General features: G+C 41.6%; 1 protein-coding gene across 5 annotated transcripts in view; it reads left to right on the plus strand.

Annotated features, from left to right (window-relative positions):
• Positions 1–13,842, plus strand: part of RAB7A (RAB7A, member RAS oncogene family) — a 32,686-nt gene extending 18,844 nt beyond the window's left edge. For 3 of the 5 annotated variants that reach the window (XM_083603144.1, XM_083603145.1, XM_083603148.1), the window contains exons 2-6: positions 7,340–7,430; positions 10,146–10,272; positions 11,348–11,566; positions 11,922–12,050; positions 12,547–13,842. In XM_083603144.1, coding sequence (XP_083459270.1) covers positions 7,378–7,430; positions 10,146–10,272; positions 11,348–11,566; positions 11,922–12,050; positions 12,547–12,642 — 624 coding nt within the window. In that variant the 5' untranslated portion in view covers positions 7,340–7,377 and the 3' untranslated portion in view covers positions 12,643–13,842. Of the gene's footprint in view, positions 1–6,403; positions 6,582–7,339; positions 7,431–10,145; positions 10,273–11,347; positions 11,567–11,921; positions 12,051–12,546 lie in introns of all 5 variants that reach the window. The other 2 variants (XM_083603146.1, XM_083603147.1) reach the window with 1 other exon arrangement.
• Positions 13,843–14,567: the final 725 nt, after the last annotated feature.

Consider the following 14,567-nt stretch of genomic DNA (forward strand, 5'->3'; position numbering starts at 1 on the left):
TCGAGAGGTCCGAAGGGTGGCAACACAAAAATGGGCCTTCTCTGCAGTGGCTCCCCATCTGTGGGATGCTCTCCCCAGGGAAGTTCACCTGGCGCCTTCATTATACACCTTTAGGCGCCAGGTAAAAACGTTCCTTTTTAACCAGGCCTTTGGTTGATCTGATTGACATCCTATGCCCTTTTAAAATGTGACTTTTGGAGGGGGGGATTATTGGGTTGTTTTTATTTTGATTGTGTATTTTGTGGTTTTATGTTTTGATTTTATTCTGTGAATCGCCCTGAGACCTCCAGGTATAGGGTGGCATATAAGTTCAGTACTTACTTAATAACTAACTAACTAAATATAAATACATAAATAGATATCCATGCAGTAACCAGTGCAAAAAGGTACCATCCCAGAAAAAAGATGCTGAATGTAATCCCGATAAAGTAGGATCCCAATTCAAGTGCCTAGATAAAAGTACGAAGCATAAAATAGATCTTCCACATTGCATCCTGAGTCAAATGAGCCCAGCAGTACTGGCCATCAATCATGGCCATCAATGACATACTCTGAGAATAGCCATAAAGGCTTGCTTGAGCTTGGGAAAACAAGATTAAACCAAATAGGAGCTCTACAGTGGTTATCTTTACATAGTCAAGTTCAGCTGGAAGCTTTTGAACATAAAACTCAGTCTTTTTGAACAAAGACAATTTTAAGAGCAATAATTTTAGCATCTGTAATTTGGGTAATCAAAGAGTATATAGAGCAGGGATAGGGAACCTTGGGGGCCAGGGGCTAAATGCAGCCCTCCAGACCTTTCTAGTTGTCCCTCAGGACTCTGTCCAGGCCTCACTGTTTTTGCCTGCCTGGAATGTTTCCTTGAATAGTGCAAATGCCTCTCATTCTGGAGGGAGGGAGCTTTGTCTGTAAAAACCTCTGGCATTTGTGCAGCTGGAATATAAATCTATTGTACAAAGGTAAGAGTTCCATGCATTTGCATGCCTACTTTTGCATCCAGCCCTTGGGCCGGAAAGGTTTCCTGCCCCTGATGTTGAGAGAGTTTATTTTATCTCAAGAGTTTCCTGGAGAGCCAATTCTATAACTTGAGGTATCGTAAGATAATAAGAATCTTATTGTATCTGAAGTTTTTAAAAACTGTTAATTATGGACTTGGGCCACAATTGAAGGAAGTCCAACTTCTTCATAAATTAGAGCTGATGGAATACCAGGGGTACTAATTGGTGCAGAAGGCATCTTAAATCCTAAAAATGCATAGCTCTTAGTTTTCCTTACAGTCTCCATTATGACAGCTGCTGACTGTATGGTTTAGGTCAGTGTTTCCCAGCTGGGGCCCCCAGGATATTCCACCACCACCACCCCGGTGAAAATTACATAAATGGGGGGGGGCACAGCATGAGGCTCGGGGGCCACAGAGTGAAGTGAGAAGAGAAAAAAAAATTCTGATTGGCTGGCTATATGCTTGGCCAATAACAAGCAGGTAAGGGGGTGGCCTAGCGCTTCTTTTTGCCATGTGCATTTTCTTGGAGCAGTCCTGGTTTGTTTCCAGCTGGAGAGGGTGATCACTGAGGTTCCCGTTTTGACCACTGCTTGTAGCTGTTGCCAGTGCCGGTGGCAGCCTGGGACAGACTCTGCAAGTTGCTGGGGTGCAATCCACCCCAGCACCTAGCAGATCAGGGATCCACCCCAGAGCCTAGCCAATAAGGTCTAGTGCTGCTGGCTTGCATCTAGTAAATTACTAAGTGTCTACTCAGAAGAAAGCCACACTGGCCTCAGCGGGCCTTACTCCCAGGTGAAGGTGTGTGGGGCTATAGTGTTTTATCTAGGCAGCCAGGGCTCCTCTGGATGACAAGATCTTTTTGCACCAGGTCAGTGAGGACCACTTGGGACAGTCCTGGATTTACAGAAATTGTCTCAGTTTCTGATTTGATTCCAGAATGCCCTGCTTTTCCTTAGGACATCCCTATTTTCACCGGAAAACTTTGAAGGGTATCTGACCCCTGAGCCATCTGAAGGCAGCCCTGTGTAGGGAAGTTTATTTAATGTTTAATGTTTTATTAGGTTTTTTATATATGTTGAAAGCTGCCCAGAGTGACTGGGGCAACCTAGTCTGATAGGTGGGGTATAAATAGTAAAATTATTATTATGGAATACAACATCTCTATTTTCATCGGAGAAATGTTGGAGGGTATGGTTTTGGACTGTAATCTGTAGGTTCCCCTGTCTTTGTCTAATAACTCGAGTCAAATAAGTGTTGTTTACTTTTTAAAATACATGAAAGATGGATCTCCCTTGGGAGGTTCTGGACTCTCCTTCCTTGGAGGTTTCTAAGCAGAGGTTAGATGGCCATCTGTCATGTATGCTTTAGCTGAGTTTCCTACCTTGCAGGGGGTTGCACTAGAAAGATGACACTTTGGATCCCTTCCAGCTCTTACGCTTCTTTGTTTTTTTCTGCTTTAACAATATTTCATTGTGTTCCTACCATTTAATGTAATTGTATTTGGTATGAATTATAAAATAAAACATACTCTATTTACAAACAAAACATTTAAATAGCTACCTTTCTACCGGTAGGACCGGGGGGGGGGGGGGGAGGGCACAGGAAGAAAACAAGGTCTGAAAGGGGCCATGGTCGGCAAAAGGTTGGAAAACACTGGTTTAGGTAGTTGTTACCACCTTGGCCTTCATTGTGGCAAACTCCAAACTGTTCGGGCCTCTAGAGTAATTGGAATATATTGACCCAGAACTAAATGCTGAATTTGACATTACTCATGATGTACTTAAACTAGTCCAGCTGATCGCCAAAGGTTGAATTTGCAGCAGGGCACGGAGGATTTATATAAAGCCCGAAACTGAGATGCGTCGTTGGCTCCTCACTAGGAAGCTCTGGCTCTGTGGATGTTTACAAAGCATGTGATCCTTCTGAGTCTTCAGGAGTCCTTAGTCATGCCTTGGTGGTAGAAGTGCTTGAACTGGCCAAGGCTGCATATCGAATAGCATGAGGCAGCCACTCTTGAACAATTGACTCTCCTAATTGTGACTGTCACATGGACTTATTAAGTATTTCTCACAAGTGACTCAAAAAACTACTTTTCAATGATAGTATTCATCCTTACTATGTGTGAGCAGTGCTAGCTGTTGGAATTCAGTAAGAAGCAAAAGCCCTGTTAACTGTCTCGGGTTTATTTTGCTGCAAGAGAGAATGCTGGGGCAATATCTGAGGCGTCTAAAGGAACAGTTATTAAGCAAATTTTCAGGTTAATAACAAGTTGACTTAAGGCAGAAGGGAGGGACTAGAGGAAGTCAATTAATATGTACACAAAGTTGGATTTTAAAAAGATTAAGTGTTTTTATTGTTTATTTGTTATGGTGGTGGGTGGGATGGATTTTGTATCATATTGTTGATTTTCTCTTATGTATCTTTTCTTTTTATGTCTTTGTTTTTGTTTGTTGTTTTGTTATGTGATATTTGTTATAATTGTGGAAAATCTGATAATTTTTTAATTTTTTTAAAGTTCACTTAAGGCAGGATATTCTGATTATCTTAGTATCGGTCTTAATATTTTTGAGCTGCTTCATCAAAGATGCCTATATCACGTGCCCCTTTCTTAAGTAGACAATTTCAGTACCAAAATATTTGAGGCTATTACAGTTTGTGCTTTTGCAACAGAATTATAATGCCTCAAATTGCCTTGTGCCTTCAGTGGGGAGGGACAAGGCTTCTTTGACGAGCGGTAATAGCAAAACTGATCTGCAGTCACTAGTGTTTCCTTGGAAATTGTGCAGTTAGAGGAATTAGCTTCTGGTTGTGAACGCTTCGGGTTACGAACTCTGCTAACCCAGAACTAGCTGCTCCTTGTTGCGAACTTTGCCCCAGGATGCAAACGGAAATCGCGTGCCAGAGGCACGTGCGCAGGGGGAGGCCCCATTAGCAAAAACGCGCCTCAGGATAAGAACGGTTTCAGCTTAAGAACAGACCTCCGGAAGGAATTAAGTTCATAACCACTGTATTCAACTCACCCATTTTTTAGTACAATGGTACCTCTGGTTAAAAACTTAATTCGTTCTGGAGGTCTGTTCTTAACCTGAAACTGTTCTTAGCCTGAGGTACCACTTTAGCTAATGGGGCCTCCCGCTGCTGCCGCGCCACCGCCACACGATTTCTGTTCTCATCTTGAGGTAAAGTTCTTAACCTGAGGTACTACTTCTGGGTTAGCGGAGTCTGTAACCCGAAGCGTTTGTAACCCGAGGTACCACTGTACAGCAATTCAGTTATGTGGAAGCTTCCACATACCAGTTGTTCTTGTGTAGCTCCTCTTAAGCTAGTTGGCTCAAATGCAATGCTGTTGCTGTGAATAGCGAACAGGAGACATGAGACACCTTGTAACCAAATTCATTAGCTCTTTCAATGTGTCTAGGTGGAAAACAAAGTGTGTACCAAGCATGACTTTTCCCACCTTAAAAAATGTTGGGTGGCCATGATCATCTGACATGCTCTGTAACTCTTTTCTAGTTTTCTTTTTGTGGGCAATAACACTCTCACAAGCAGTACTTCTTGTGCTGCTGCACTGCTAGCGTTCCTTGGTTGTGTGGTGTTTTTAAGACTGAATGCCTCAAACAGGAATGCAGTGTTTGAAATTAGCCAAGCGGCAGGCGCATTTGGCACCAGGCTTTGACCACTTGTAACCAATCAGGCTGGTGCCTGACATCTCCATCATCTGGGGATCATTGGATCTAGATTGTTTTCACACACTAATACCCTATCCTGTAGAATTTTATCAGTTATATTTTATCTGCACAATCGGAATGAATTTCTGGAACCAAATTGCTTTTATTGTGCAGCCTGAGCAGGAGCAGTCACCATTAAGAAAAAGAGATCAGAATAGGCCCTAGATCAAGTGTCTTTTCTACTTTAAGTTCTAAGAGCTCTTAAACCAGCTCAAAATTGTCATCTGAACTGAGAATCATTATCAGTCCATCATTTGAAGAAAAAAAACAAAAAACTTTAGAGCTGTCTTACCCAAAATGGCAACTGCAGCCTTGGTTTAAGGAGCCATTTGTTGCCTAACTTGTATACAGTCGTACCTCGGAGGTCAAACAGAATATGTTCCAGAAGTCCATTCGACTTCTGAAACATTCGGAAACCAAGGCACGGCTTCTGATTGTTTTCCGATTGCGCAGGCGCACCGGAAACAATAGCGGAAGCCGCACTGGACGTTCAGCTTCCAAAATAATGTTCGAAAACGAAAACACTCACTTCCGGTTTCCGATCGTTTGAGAGCCAGAACGTTTGACTCCCAAGACATTCGGGAGCTGAGATACCACTGTATCTGAGTTCCTAACACTGCGGGAATGGGAAGCTTATGTGGTAGTGCTTTTGTGCAGCTCAAAAGAGAATTTCTGTAGAACTATTTCAAGCTGCATTTCTGCATATAATTTCAAAAGCATGAAGCAAGTAAAAATCCCTGGATACTTTAGGTGATCTCTTAAAAATGATTTCACTTAGAGTCTGGCTGTGCCCTTAAGTCTTGAAGTAAGAGTTGCCTTGGGTTTGTCAGTGTGGAAAATCAGAGTTCTAGAACAGGGGTTGGGAACCTCGGGTGTGCTGGATCCTCACCTAACCCCCCTATTGTGGACCACTTTGAAGAGGGTGGGACTGCCCTCCTGTCATTCGCCTGACACCATGATGCAGGACTTGAAATTAGCAGGGCTCCAGGTGCATTTTGCATCTAAAGATTCTCCATTTGTGAGCACTTCAAAAAGTCTGGGTGCCATTTTTTGTGCCTGACTGACACTCAAGGATTATTGAAATGTATGTGCTTTGAAGCCTCAAAGTATATGCTAAGGATAGACAATATGCTAAGGAGTTTAACAATAAAGAGTAGAGTGTTTTGAAAACTGAAGTACAGTACCAATATTTTTATTTTAAACACCAAATAAAATGTGTGTTAACAATTTCTGCTAAAATGTGATATTAACAATGTGTCACTTATGTCAATTGCATATTAGTTCATGCTTATCAAAATAATAAATAGTGTGGGCCTAATATGGTACACAGGATGGAAATTTCCCTTGCCTGCAGTAGAAGTTTACAGCAATGAGTCTCTTGCACAATGTCTGGGTCCCTTAAGTGCCAGCTAAAACAACAAATTCTAAGGAACTGAGTACAAATACTAGTTTGTGCATTCAATGAGCAAGCCCAGTGATTAACCATTGCCGTACTTTTTTTTTTTTTAAGAAGCTGCAGAAGGCTGTCATAAGCTATCAGTGCAGCTTAGCAATCTCTGGTGTTTGAATTGCATATAGAACTTTTGGTTAATTGCTGCTTGCCCCTTGTGATATTTTCCTCTTCTACATTTGCTGACCAGCTGAACTTTATAGCTGTTTTATGAACTACTTACAGATGCTGCTATCTTGACAATAGTGACTGTCCAGCATTCAAAGAACTGTGAAACCTTTTCCTTGCTCCTGTGCCTTCATCGGTTCTTCTTAAAAGCCCCTGCTCTCCTTCATCCTGCTTCCTTTGGAAGAGGCTGCTTGCGAAAGCTTCCTTGCTGCCCGTTTTAATTCTCCAGTGCTTGGTATACAAACATTGCAAAGCATTGCAACTAACTGCCAGTGGGCCACTGTAGATCGAAGGGGTTTTTATCCCTGAAGGCTGTGTGTAAACCTGAATCTTGTTGAGTATTTCTTTTCTCCCTATGCAATAGCCAAACTTCTTTCTAAACTTGTTATAGATCTTTTGGTGAAAATTAAGACTTTTGAACTGGAGTCCTTGCTGCAGAGTCTAATCTGGTTAGTAATGCATGATTCATGCATAGAATAGGGGTAAGATGAGACTCTTTGTTCTTTCACAAGGGATAATCCTTGTGAAATCTGAAGCCTAAAGAGGACTGAAGTTGCAGTGTGCATAGTAGCATTGACTAAGACTGTTAGCATTCAGGCAGCTGGATAAAAAAAAAGTATGTTGCATGCAAGCCATTGTTAATCATTGGGATTCTTCATTATTAGATAGTGTGGCAGCCTAGTTTGCCTGTCAAGCAACTTTTTGCTGCTCTTGCTTGGATACATTTTATTTCCTTACTACTTGTGTTTTCACGGCCAGACTTTCCCAGAACTTGAAGAGCCTGATGGGGCTTCATGTTTTCTAGTCATAAGTGTAGGCCAAACCCTACGGGTTTAACAAGTATGTATCTGAAGAGGCAGTACGTACCTGTTAACCTAGCTTGAAGCCACACAACCTGCTCATCAGTTGTCCTGTACTTTGAGATGCTGCAAGCAGCAAATGAGCTGCATGTTTTTTTTAAAAAATAGTATTCTCTCTCTTTTTTTGGTCCAGTAAGTGCACTTGGAACTGATCTTCTGAACCCTTGAACAATGACTTCTAGGAAGAAAGTATTACTCAAAGTCATCATCCTTGGCGACTCGGGGTAAGTGGAGCTTCAGCAAAGTAGTGTCTGTTACCATTGGATGTAGCACAGTGTTTGCTGCATCTTAAAACACTCACTTGAAATGCATATGACTGGGGTAGTTGGAAGCTCTTTACAAACGGGGACCTATCTATCTTACCTGTGAAGCTACCTAAGTTTTGTTTGCTTTACTGGCACTGTATAAATTGCTGTGCAGCATCAGTGAGCCATGCAGAATCCAGGAAAACACTTGTTGAAATTCAAATTGTTGCTACCATGGAATTGTGATCAAAAGTAAAGGAAGCAACTTGGCCTGCAGCGTTGCATGTGTTGTGCGAATTACCACAAAAGGGAGAAGTGGATTTAGGTTTTGAAACAAGTTCAAGAATAATGAATAAAATAATAAAAATAAATAAACCAGCACTCCACTTTCAGTCCATAGTTGCTGGGGAAACTTGCTCAAATTACACGGATAGCTTTGTTGTTGTTTTTTACAAAAACTCACAACCCTGGTAGAATTAAGACTATTTTTTATTGTAGAGTAATTCTTCAGAGTCAGATGGTGTGTAACTTAAAAACAACTATATTGTTGCTGCCTGATCTAACCTTCAGTGCTGAATAAATTGTCAAAACATCCTACCTGCATTATGCTGCCTAGGCAATTAACAGCTTCACCTACATATTGCATGACTGAGGAAATCCAGGCTTTTTGGAGCTTCCCACAAGAGAGAGAGCAGATGTGCGACAGAAAAATCAATGATCATAAAGCTCCACCAGTTCTCTTAAGAGCAGTGCTCTAGGCATTAAAGCAGCACGGTACAAACCATGCTGTCATAAAATACCAAATAGATGCTTAATGCAAATGGATGTTTTTTGTGTGAGTAAAGCTGTTTCACAACTGTCAGTGGAAAAGCAGTTTCATATTTGCTGCCTGGAATATAATGTGACCCAAATTCTACTCTTAATAAACAGATCTGATGTCACTTGGCCCAGGCTTCTGAAAGATGTTGTGGCCGTCTTGAGTACATCTCTGCAAAAGAGATTGGCTGCTGCAGTCATAGTTGTGAAATAGCAAATTCTGCTAATGTGCCACACCAGCCTCTCAGTCGATAGAGTGAAGCTTCCTTAAACAATCTGTTGTACACACACATGATCTTGTATCATACTAGAGGAAAGGTGTAAGTGAAAGACCAAAACTATTCCATCTATACTAATTTCCTTTCCTCAGTTACAGACTGTTCACATATTTTCATACCCTGTATCACCTAATAGGCAGAGTCACTTCAATAGAAAATAAATTTGGGGCACATCTCGATACTGGTCTTGTGAAAGAGCTCACTTCAGCACCTAAAGATACAAATGGAATTAAAGCCTAGTCCAGTAGAGACACAAGGCTTTCAGCACAATTTGTTGTTTTAATTCCACATTTGTGAAGGTTGGCATGTTGAAATGAATCCTTTATTTTCCAGACAAAGAATATAACACCCACCTTACTGATAGTGCATTTGATGTACCCATCTAATCAATATATTTGAAAGTGCTGCTTCAGATAGCTCATGCAACCTCTTTGAGCCTCTTTTGTTTCAGTTATCCTGTGGGATAACTTGTTCCTGAACCTAATTCAAACTCAAATTATTAAAGGGATGTATTGGAGGGTGAACTATTTTTTTCATAAGTAGAATGCTAAACACGGGGCTGAATTGTCTTATTTTTTAGGGTTTTATGTTGCCTTTCAAAAACACTTGAAACTAACTTAAAAACATGTATTTAAAAATGCATGTTAAACAGCAGGATACAAAAATTTCCAGGCAGACCAGAAAAGAGCTATACTGTAATTGAAAACTGAGCAACGGCATTTCAAGATCAAGATCATTTCAGTAAAAAACAGATGGCAATAAAAACACTCAAAGCCCACTTAAAAGCAAACTGACAGGCTTTGGGTGCTTCCAGACTGCTGCTGTTTTCAGGTGAAATTCTATTGTGGCAAATTCAAGTTAATGCAGTTAAAGTTGATTTTGAGGTCTTGCTCAACTAACTGTTTCAACAAAAGATCATACTTTTTGCAAGAAAGAAAGTGACAGGCAAATGCACTGGCGGGGAGGGTGACATTTGCTTGGTGTGACATCTTCTGATCTCCCTGTGAACAAATTAGGATGTATTCTCAGTTAAATGGGTTATGTGGAAGTGATCCCAGATGCACCTTAATACAGGGCCACCACTGAAATGACCCCGATAGGAGTTAGTTGTTTGGATTTCTTTACCTTTTTCATTTATATACTGCTATTGTTACATCATGAAACCCAATGCAATGTAGGTGCTTTCCAAACAGTCTTACATGCAGACCCTGACCAGACTCTGGCCTGTTAGCTTCAGCAAAGTAGTGGTCTCAAGTACCTTCAGATCTAAGGTGGGGTCGGCATCCTGTCGTCCCGTGTCTCTCCCCCCCCCCCCCCGGTTGATGGGACTGCAGCTTTTCATCATCCCTGACCATTGGCAATGCCAGCTGGGGCTAATTGGAATTGGGAGTCCCACAACATTTGGAGAGTTGAAAGTTTGCCACCAATGCACCAGCGTTTTAGTTGTAGTCCTAAGGACTAAAACACTCCTGAATAAATCCAAAAGTGATGCAGGATAACTTGTATTCTTCTGTAAACGGAATATGGCTGTATATTGTGTGTGCACAACAACATGTATTCTTTGTATTCTTATGGCTTTTCTCTCTTCCTCCTCCCATAGGGTGGGAAAGACATCTCTCATGAACCAGTATGTGAACAAGAAATTCAGTAACCAGTACAAAGCTACAATAGGAGCCGACTTCCTCACAAAGGAAGTGATGGTGGATGATAGGCTAGTCACAATGCAGGTAAGAATTGTATCCATTGCATTTTTGCAACTTGCAGCGATCTACAAATTGTATTTTGTGTTTAGGTGTTTATAATTGCCTTTCTGCTAGACAGCATTGATAGGGCTAACAGCATGATAGGGAGGAATGCCCAGTTCGAAAGAGCCAGTCACACCAGGCCCTGCATTGATGCTTGGAAAGCAATAGGATGATTGACTGGTGGTCCCAAGGCTCAGCACACTGTTGAGAACATGTCTTGCTCTTCTCGAGCCTCTGGAGGAGGCAGTGGCAAACATGAGTGTACATGAGAGACAGAGACCCTTGATGCGTTGACACGAGCAGAAAAGAATCAGATCTTACTAGGGGTGGCATATTTGATAGTTGGACAACTATTCTAAACTAGCCGTTGTCAAATATCTACAGAATGCTTAAATTATGTTATGGTGTCTTGTTAGTAGCGACAGAGGTGAGAGTGGCTTGCCCCTTACCCTGCGGTGCCAGAGGGCAAATTGAGTAGCATCACAAAACTTTTCCCTCTGGCAACCTGCTCTAATGCTGGGCATCTCCCAGCAAGACCACAAGCAAAAACAACCCTGAGCAAAAACAATTAGATGGAATTTAACAGATAGATGTGAAGTCCTGCATCTAGGTAGAAAAAAATCAGAGGCACAAGTATAGGATGCAGGAGAGCTGAGAAGGAGAGGCTTATTTTCTGTCATGCAGACTAAAGACTAGCCTGCTCTTATATAGCTCATCATGGCATGGAGCTTCCCCTGCATGGCCTGCAATTTTCTGAACTGGGTGGGGTGGGGAATGGTTTGTAATTCTAGATGGTCCTGCTTTGTTTAAGGGGTAAAGGCACTTCCTTCCCACATTTGGCAGGCTGCTCCAAATTCACTTGCCAAACTATTGGTCTTTAAGAACCTACTCTCCATTAGGGGCATGCTGATACTTTTTCCAAAGGCATGAATGTGTTCCTTCCAAATTTGTATGACATTCTGACAAGCAGCGTTATGGCATTGAGGAACTTCAGTCAGTATGATCTTGAGGCCTGATCTGAGCTTGTCCCTAAGAGTTCTTCTCCAATGTCTTGCAGATATGGGATACAGCAGGGCAGGAACGGTTTCAGTCTCTGGGAGTAGCCTTCTACAGAGGAGCAGACTGCTGCGTGCTGGTGTTTGATGTAACGGCTCCCAACACATTTAAAACTCTCGACAGCTGGCGAGATGAGTTTCTCATTCAAGCCAGTCCGCGGGATCCTGAGAACTTTCCTTTTGTTGTGCTGGGAAACAAGATTGACCTTGAAAACAGACAAGTAAGCTGGTTGATGCATACTGTGGGGTTTAATTAGAATAATTATCAAAGCAAACATTCTGAATCTGCCACCATTAACCAGGATCTCCTAAGGATGCTAAACTGAATCCTGTCTGCAGAAGCCTGCTATTTTTAAATAGTGAAGAGAAAACAATGGGAGTGGGGGGGGGAATGGGGAGAATAGTTGGTGAACAATGTTTCCTGGGGATTCTGGGAAACATGGAGTTTTACATTTAGCATGGCAAATTGCTGTGCTTTTTGGCAGTGAAAAAAGATGGCTGGTACGGACATGGAAGATGAATGCGGTTGACTCTTGGTAATTATAAAGAGCTTAAAGGAGTTTGCTTCTATTACAGGTTACTACAAAACGAGCACAGGCCTGGTGCTACAGCAAAAACAATATCCCTTATTTTGAAACCAGTGCCAAGGAGGCCATTAACGTGGAACAGGCTTTCCAAACAATTGCACGAAATGCACTTAAGCAGGTATGAGTTCTAGTGCCCTCTTCTGGCAGTCCGGTCCTTATTCTATATGCAATATCAAACCAGGCGATGGCTGGAGATAGGTGATGGAGGCACTGATGCCTTTGTGCACTGGCATTTGTCCAATATGTTTTCCAGTTGAACAGGATTCTGAAACATTGCAAAAACCTGTTTTCAAAGGCAAAAGTGGGATGAACATACATCCCCATAGGCAGTGATGCCTCTTACATCATCAACAGTTGGAATTGTGTCTTTCAGTTCCTGGCACTTCCAGGTGTGCTGCTCCTGGTTTTTACATTGCACCTTCTCCTGTCATAAACTGTAGTATTAACTTGGTTCTGTCCAAGTTAGGAAGACTTTGCTTTGCTTGCTTCCTCCAGAGAATAGGAGTTGGGGAGGCAGGTATTGGACATGATGGTGAGGTGGTGTTATTAGCACCCACTTAGTTGAATAAAAGGACCAAATTGTAGTTGGTGACATTTTCTTTCTTTCATTATAGGAAACTGAAGTGGAGCTTTACAACGAATTTCCTGAACCTATCAAACTAGACAAGAATGACCGGGCGAAAGCCTCTGCGGAGAGCTGCAGCTGCTGAGGTGGGGCTGGAGGGGTTGAGAACAGTCCTTCACAAACAGATATCACACTTAGGCCTTCAAACACATACACACACAGCCCCTCTTCTGTGTAAAAAGAGAAACAAGATCCTATTTTCAGTGGCCAAAATCACCCATTTTACCATGAACAACTTGTAAGCCCATTCCTTTACACGCCTCCCATGTCCCTACATCCCATCTCATTATTTCATGGTAGCAGACCTTTCTCCTAGTTTTAAAAAGAGGAAACTATGTTTGGAACTTAAGCTACTTCCAGGTGTCCCAGCGGAAAGAAACTATGTACAGAATCTGTAACAATTTACCTTTTAATGTCTTGTGTTTCCCCTGTGAAGGCTGCAACTGGAAAGGCTGATTACTCATAGTTCATTGCAAGCTCAGCATTCGATCCAACTAGGTTGAGTTTTGTATGTATCTGTTAATGCTTGTTACTTTTAACTAATCAGATCTTTTTACAGTATCCACGTATTATGTAATGGCTTCTTTAGGAGAAATCTTATAGTACATGTTAATATATGCAACCAATTAAAATGTATAAATTAGTGTAAAATTCTTGAATTACATGTTTAAGTACTGAAACACAGGTTGTTTAGGAAGTGAACAGGACACTTGTGGAATGCCGTGTGCTAGCAACACAAGTCCAGATAGAGGCAGTATTCTGTACAGTAGAAGCAAGAATTATGTAAACATTTTTATTGATTTTAAGAGCCAAAAAGCTTCATCTTCTGGAAAAATATTGTCTGGCTTCTTTGTAGCTAAATCTTCAAAGGATGATTTGCATAACCTTGCACACTGGATTATTGGACTTAAAAAGAAAAATTAAATACAGCTTTCAGAATGATCACTTTGTTTGCCTTTTACCACCACCACCACCACCACCCTTCATGATTAATTCTGCAAATGTAAAGAGGAATCTAACATGTCTGTCTTGTAGAACAATCTCCATATGGGTTGTGATGGTCATTCTTGGTGACTAAGAGCACCTTCCCCTTTCTCTCTTACTGTCACTAGTCTGGATTTTCTGGATGGAAACTTGGCAACTTTGTTCTGCCCTCTCCTTGTTCTTGCATTTGTAGCTTTCTTAAATGGAGCCCTTCTACTGTTTTTCCCAGAGGTCTACATTCTAGTATGTAGGCAGAGCTCTTCTGTAAAGAAACATGCCAATAAACTTAACAAGAACAAAACTTCTTGCTCCTGTTTCTATTTTTATCACGTTACTGAAACTGAAGCTCCTGAGCTAATTTTAATCTCTTCTTGTCCACTGCCCACTTTTAACTGTTCTATTACTTCCCCTTAGCATAACCTTAGCCAGCCAGGGAAAGGGTAGAATGAAGCAGAAATCTCAGCTACTGCTTGCAACAGCGAGGAAGTAAAGCTGTGCTGCTTTAATATTTTTAATTCTTATTAGGGAAAAGTTGTGACAGCAAACATTAACATGCTCAGACTTACCATGCTAATTCTCATCATGAGCTATATTGGATAGTTTCTGTGGCTTGACATTGACCTTGTTTGCATGTAAGCTAAGCCAAACCATGGCTTAGCATGAATGAGCAAATGCGTTCCTGGAGTGAAAATTCTGCTGAAAGCCATCTCCCAAACACCCTGTCCTGTTACTGCCAGCTACCCAGAACTATGCCAAGGTTTGGCATTGCATCTGAGCCCATTTTCGAGGTTTGTTGTTCTTGGCTTGCTGTTCATGGCTTGAGCAGAAACCAACCACAACCACAGGTTCATACAATGCTAAACCCTGACTTATTCCTATGTAGCACAGCTGGACCAGGGAAGGAGCACAGTGTTTGCATTCTGCACCCCAGGAACCTGCATATTTGTGCTAAGCCATGGTTTGCAAACTGGGCCATTGTCTTGTATAGCTAACTAATTGCCTGGAGAACAATAGAGCTCTCATTGT

The sequence above is a fragment of the Podarcis filfolensis genome, assembly GCF_964270895.1.
Source record: "Podarcis filfolensis genome assembly, chromosome: 2".
Taxonomy (NCBI): Eukaryota; Metazoa; Chordata; class Lepidosauria; order Squamata; family Lacertidae; genus Podarcis; species Podarcis filfolensis.